The 6,710-nt window shown below is 32.6% G+C and overlaps 1 protein-coding gene across 3 annotated transcripts; it reads right to left on the bottom strand.

Moving 5' to 3' along the window:
* Positions 1-782: 782 nt before the first annotated feature.
* Positions 783-6,153, bottom strand: LOC128896651 (signal recognition particle subunit SRP54). Of its 3 annotated transcripts, none has more exons than XM_054160009.1 (10): positions 6,015-6,153; positions 5,626-5,938; positions 4,733-4,909; positions 4,090-4,319; positions 3,414-3,564; positions 2,688-2,836; positions 2,264-2,525; positions 1,982-2,090; positions 1,618-1,884; positions 783-1,118 (listed from the first exon to the last, which is right to left on the bottom strand). In XM_054160009.1, the coding sequence occupies exons 2-10, from the start codon at positions 5,701-5,703 to the stop codon at positions 1,021-1,023; spliced, it is 1,521 nt and encodes a 506-aa protein (XP_054015984.1). In that variant the 5' UTR covers positions 5,704-5,938; positions 6,015-6,153; the 3' UTR covers positions 783-1,020. The 3 variants fall into 3 exon arrangements, with proteins under 3 accessions (XP_054015984.1, XP_054015985.1, XP_054015986.1); XM_054160010.1 differs by having other exon boundaries at positions 5,626-5,806; positions 5,899-6,041; XM_054160011.1 differs by having other exon boundaries at positions 5,626-5,821; positions 5,899-6,040.
* Between the last annotated feature and the right edge of the window lie 557 nt (positions 6,154-6,710).

Genomic DNA, 6,710 nt, shown 5'->3' with positions numbered 1-6,710 from the left:
CCCCCCCCCCCCCCCCCCCCCCCCCCCCCCGCCCCCCCGCCCCCGCGGGCGCCCGCCGGGGCTCGCCGCCACCACACATGGTCAAAACCCCCCCCCCCCCCCCCAGGAACAACCCCTTTCAAGGACCCCCCAAATTTTAGGGTCATCCCGTATATTGGTCATAACTATTGCTATTGCATGAAACCTCTTGGTTATAGATTGCCACTAAAGAGTGAAATAATATTTACAAATATTTTATTCATCGATTAGGTTCTCCATTAATTTTGAAATTAAATTGTATTAAATATAGCTTAATATGTTATAACATGAACACAATGTAAACGTACACTATCTCTAAAGAGTTTTGGTCGCTTGCTTATTTTTCACGAAATGTAACTTAAATTATGAATAAATGACTTGGAATGATTCCATCATTTGTAACACACTGTGACAGAGTAATATTAATTTTTGCGTTTAAATTAGTTAATTAATATGCAGAAACAAAATGTACATAATTCTTTTTCCTTGAAATTTCTGTATCATCAGGTTGTTTCATTTTGTAGGTTTGGGTCTGATATAAACACACTCATTCCACTGAATGATTTCAGTGATTATAAATTTCTGATTTAGTATTTACACATTTGGTAATAAAAGCAAGAGTGGGACTACACTTATACCGTTTCCTTCTGTTTTATATCTAGGATCTACACGAGAATCGTTAGCAGGAAAGTTTGTTATCGTCATTATGCTCCTAGAGGAAGTATATTCAATCAAAGGAAATATGTATAGAACTACAAATGGAGTACATATAGTACAGAAAATCTCTTTTTATTTGTTTTTCGCGTTGAGAAAAATCTCTGAACATAAATAATAAAATTTCCTCTAGATTTTTATTATTTTTTTGTTTAAGAGATCATCCTCGATGAAAAGTCACGGCTTCGAAGTCCCTTCCTCTCCTTTATTAATGATGTTTAACGAAGAATTATATCAGAGACCGACAGTGAATCTGGCCAATGAATTTTTTCATCATTGAGCTAACTCTCACGATTTTCCACCAAAACCACCCATTAAGTTTCCAAGTCCACCTGCTGCACCTTGCTGAAGCTGCTTCATGATGCTCTGTAATCCTGGCATACCACCTACAAAAAAGGTATTGAAATACTTCTGAAGACTGAAGTACAATTTAATTGATAATGAATGTTTTTTTCTATCTGATATAGGTATAACACTATTGCACAAACGGATAGGAACGTGTTAATTACATGGCTGTAAGGTAGGTCGATCTGCCCATCATTATTGCTCGTGCTGAGTAAACAGTAACAATGATTTAGAGAGCAAGGGTAAAATTCAAAACAACAGAGGAATACTGTATAATCTAGTATGTATAATTGATTTCTGGAGGTTTCACTTGATAAAACAATAATGACAAAAATGAACGAATAAAGATAATTCTACTTCGGTTAATAATACAAAACGCTACGAAAAAAAATTACAAAAAATAAAGATACATTGTCACACTGGTTAGTAACCAAACAAATGCAAAATTATCGAAAACTACGTATCTCATAAATTCATAGCATTAGTAGAACGCTATAATGAAGATAAAGAAGAAATTTATAAAATTAACAAATGGCTTACCCATTTGATGCAAAACTCTTGGGTCCATCATTTTTGCCATTTGATGATTCAATTTTGCCATTTGTGTTGAATTTACATTCTTAGTCATATCTCCAGGTTTAAATAATCCCTTAATACCGCCCATCTTTTTAACAACGGCTGCGAATTTCGTGTACTGTGTAATTAAATCCTTGACTTCTTTTTCAGTCACTCCAGAACCTTGTGCTACCCTTACTATTCTCCCTGGCTGTTTACTGAATAATTTTGCACCATCCCTGTTGTCTAATTCTATAAATATTAATTTGTATTAAGAGACTATCTTTAAATAAATATTTTATGTGCTCTACACAATCAGGGGTAATTATTAGTTGCAAAAAAAATTAACCTGAGTCGTTCATACTGTCCATGATAGTCATTAAACGTTTTAGTCTTGCCATAGATTCCTGCTCTGTACCTTTCGACATAAAATCTTGACTAAAACCAGGAATCATCCCCTATTACGAATAAAATATACTTCATTTATTTCAATCTACGATCGTATGCACAGATAACAACGCATCGATGTTTAAAGGACACATAGGTATTAGTTAATAAAATTTTATATAATTATTTGTTTTAGAATAAAGTATGGAATATCAGTAAAAATTGCTAGAAAAATACAACTTACCATCAGCTGAGAAAACGGACCCATTTTCATAATATTTTGAAATTGTTCGTACATATCCCTCAAAGTGAACTGTCCATGTTTGATTTTTTCAAGTAATTCTTCATTATCATCAAGATTTAATTCATTCACTTTGTCTATAAGACCTTCTAGATCGCCCATACCCAATAATTTGCTAATGAAAGGTTTTGTCTTGAAAGGCTCCAGATCATCTATGTGTTCTCCTGTGCCAACAAAAATCACTGGACTTTGTGTTGCAGCAACCCTATGGAAATATACTTACGTAATATGAGAAACTTCCAAATGGAGGAGTTACTAATTAATGAATAAATGAATACATGGAAACAGGAAAGACAAATAAAACAAGAATAAACCATACGAGCAATATAAAGTATGAGAAACCGTTTTAAAAACCATAAGAACTTACGCTGAAAGAGCACCTCCACCCTTTGCATGCCCATCAAGTTTTGTGATGATGATAGAACCAACATTAACACGTTCTTTGAAAGCTTTCGCCTGAGCTTCACAAGCCTGCCCTATTGTAGCATCCATTACAAAGATTATATTATCTGGTTGCTAAAAATAATTTTTCTTTAAAGATCTTGCATGGTACATTGGGACTACTAGTTTGTTTATAAACTGGGTAGGTGGCGCTTTTTTAAGCTAAGATTCAATATCTACTTTGATCAGGGCCTTCTTCAGACTACCTTCATTTTATAAGCAGTCATGCGAATTCAACTCCTATCACAGTTTACAGTCGTACATAAGTGAATGAAAATCTGGTCTATTAAACGACCCATGTTTGTTTTGTAGGGAGTATTCTATCAATATGTGAGAAAAGCTCCTGAGAATTTGCTTTATTACAAACTGGTCAGAGCTAAAGAACATGATCTGTGAAGCTTCTTACGATAAATTTAGATAGCTTGAAAAACAGCAAGATGAAAGTAGTTTATGCAATAACTTCGCAGTGACTATAACAACTTGCTACTATATTTCATTCATAACTCTTAATAATAAATACTTGCTCGGAATAAAAAAAGAACAAATTACAGAATATTAAAATAATTTACTCTTTCGTAAAGAATGTCGGTTAGTAATCACTTAATAATTACATTATTAGTAACAAAGTATTTATTACTATTCAATTACTTACAATTGCATTAGCAACTTGAAGCATTTCTTCAAATAGGGACTCTTCCTGTTTGTGTCTGCCACTAGTATCAACAATGATGATCTCATAACCTTCTTTTTTAAACATTTCCACGCCATCCTGTGCTATTGCCACTGGGTCTACTTCTGTATAACTAAGTAAAAAATGTATATATAAATATTATATTTATTTTTTCGTATATCATCATTCTTTAAAGTTAGTCACAAAAATATTCAAATATTAGTGTAATCTTAATCTGTGTGCTCTGTACTTCAGTTAAATTTACAATAAACAACAACAAAATACCACCTTATATTACCACATGATACAAGTTAAACTTAAAAATCTAAATAATTTGTAATTGAACATCAGTATTTTATGGGTATCTATTTATTTACATATGTTGTATTGTAAATGTGTTGATATGTTAGAGAAAGTGTTGTAAAAATAATTATAAGACATTTGTACAATGATATAACAAATATTCTTACACGAATCATGCTTTGTACTTTAAATCACTACCATAGTCAAACTTAAATCTGTTTTCTAATCAAGATTCAATACAGAAAAATATGTAAATTTTATTTTTGGTGCTCTATAATAAATGTAGAAATAAAGAAAATCGGTGACGTAGACCAAAATCATGTTCCTTGTCAGATCTAACAAAACATTAACTAACCTTCCATAAAACGGAATTCTAGCTTTCGTTGCATTTTGTTTTATTTGATCGTAAGCGCCAGCTCGAAAAGTATCAGCGCAAACCAAGCAAGCTTTCCAATTTTTCTTTAGATAATGATATGCAAGTTTTGTGCAAGTGGTAGTTTTTCCTGAACCTTGCAGACCAACGAACATAATTATATTTGGTCGTCCTTTCACAGGCTGATAGGCTTTTACTCCTGGATCAATCAACTGTAATAAATCAAAAAATTTGTTTACAAAATTACTGTAACAACTAACCATTAACAAAATTCTGCTGAAAGTAACAAGTATCAATTTATCATTTATAAAACTAAAATATTAGAAACCAAAACTATTCATTTACTGGCAAACTACTATATCACTGTGTATAAAGTTTAGACTTTACATTTCATAAATGTTGAATGCAAAAAAATATAAATTACTATTACAGAAATTATTTTACAATATCATTATTATAAAAATTCATGCGTGTAAAATATGCTTGGAACGTAATCTGTCCTGCATAGTATAATTCAAGATACTTTTTAATTTTATCCTTTGCACACCCTCGACTATCAGTATTATATATATCTATTATTTATGACTACTTAATACCACGGTCTGATGTAATACTCCAAACTTACCTTTACAAGTTCTTTAAAGACAGCGCTCTGTATCATCCTCCTTTTATTAAGACCCCCAGCCATATCATCAAAGTCAATAACAAGACGTACATTTTCTCTAAGTTTCTTAACAAGTCTTATGTTGACATCTGCTTCCAGTAGTGCAGCACATATCTCTTTTAGCATAGAATTAAGAACCTACAAATAAGATTAGTAAATTTAATCTAAAAAACCAAAACAACCAAACAATAAAATTTCATTGAGAATTTATTAACATTAACGAGTATAGATTTGGTTACGGAATAGATATTAGGTAACCAAATTTAAAATATTATCAAGAAATATGTTTGTAAATTTTAATTTTATATCTCAAACACAAGTTTTGTATTCTTCAGGGGCTATGGCTATGTATGATTGTAGCTACCATACAAGTTTAGCAATTTTCGAGATACCCGAGGTATAGCCAGTGGGCTACCACAAGCTACAAAATTATGTGCTTGTTTATATGTTCCCAGATGGCATTAATTTATATTATGTTTTTATCATTTTTGCACAACTTACTGCACATAAAGTAAATCTATAGATTTCAACCAAAAGTAAATTAGAACGAGAATGAAAATATACAAATCACGATTATGCAAATGAAAAGTTATCTATTATCTTGAAACATATGAGACATACTATAAAACAAAATGATAATACGTATTACTATGTATTCATTACAATATACACAACAATTTTTATAAATTAGAATTTAATGTTTCATCGTAAAATAACAAAACTATATTTGTTTTGTATACGTGTAAGTTATAACACAGTAAATCAAAAACGCACACACAGCTACGTAAATGTTTTTTTCAGTCACAGTATGTCAAAATAAATATTCAGGTTATGTTCATAGCACGAATACTCACTTCTTCATTGATAACAGTCGCATTGCTGAGAGACCGAAGCGCAGATGTAATTTTGCGACCTAAATCCGCGAGAACCATTTTGGTATCGCTATTTTACGTTCACGCGACCAGAATAAGAAATTATACCCGCACAGTTGTTATCCAAATTTTGCCAACACACTTTGGTGACACATCCGTGTTTCTGTTCAAAATGGAACTGAATAATTGAGTATTTATACATATATTTAATCTAACTTTGAAATATATTTTTGTTTGAAATTACTCGAGTCTCACTTCACAAATAATTGCTGTCAACAGGATATTTCTGCTTTGCCTACAATATAACCCATGAAACGTAGATTAAAAATATAGGTTATGTCACGTCAGGTTCAGTCATTGATAACACTAACAGATGGTTACGATGTAAAGATGTCAGAATGTCATCCAAGTATTATGTTTCCTACGTAAGAGCTAGAGAGAACGGCTCATATTCACCATCCCCCTCAACTCTCGAAATTGTCCGAAGTCATCCGAAGCGCTGGGCTCACGTACGCACGGATCGTGGAGTTGTGTATGTGCATGGTGGGGGAAATTTTCGATACTCCGGCCATTAGTTTTAGCATCACTGCATAGAGTACGGACCGAATGAAAACTATCAAAACTTCCTCACTGTACCGCAGACGGCGCTGCAGTCGGAAATCTTCGCATCTTACAACACTGAAGCCGGTCCGAGAGAGATGCAAGATGAGTGGTTCCGGAACATTGAGCTCTATCCTAACTGGAGTGTGAACTGCGAGAGAGAGACCGGTCCGAGAAAGATGAAAGATGATTAGTTCCGGTGGTACTATCCTATAGCAAATTTATGTGTGGAGTGAGAACAGATTCCTCTTTGTTTGAATTTCGCGGCACTCTAGGAATTATTTACAGATTAATTATGTACAGATTTGAACTTTATTTCCTTTTTATTTATACATAAAACGATAGAAACATTAATAATAATGACATAATAATGAAATAGTATACATAATTTACATACCATAATTTAGATCATACAAATATATACAATTTGGTATAGAGCTAAATTTTATTATTTGTCATAATTCAAT

This window comes from Hylaeus anthracinus, unplaced genomic scaffold (genome assembly GCF_026225885.1).
Source record: "Hylaeus anthracinus isolate JK02 unplaced genomic scaffold, UHH_iyHylAnth1.0_haploid 11914, whole genome shotgun sequence".
Classification (NCBI taxonomy): domain Eukaryota; kingdom Metazoa; phylum Arthropoda; class Insecta; order Hymenoptera; family Colletidae; genus Hylaeus; species Hylaeus anthracinus.
Note: the sequence above shows the minus strand (reverse complement) of the source record. Positions and strands in the feature narration are given on the sequence as shown.

Excerpts from the sequence above, each read along its gene's own strand:
- LOC128896651 (XM_054160009.1), bottom strand. The coding sequence starts at position 5,703 with ATGGTTCTCGCGGATTTAGGTCGCAAAATTACATCTGCGCTTCGGTCT. Across the intron at positions 2,526-2,687 it reads GGTGGAGGTGCTCTTTCAGC|GGTTGCTGCAACACAAAGTC; the intron begins GTAAGTTCTTAT and ends ATATTTCCATAG. Across the intron at positions 1,885-1,981 it reads GGACAGTATGAACGACTCAG|AATTAGACAACAGGGATGGT; the intron begins GTTAATTTTTTT and ends TAATATTTATAG.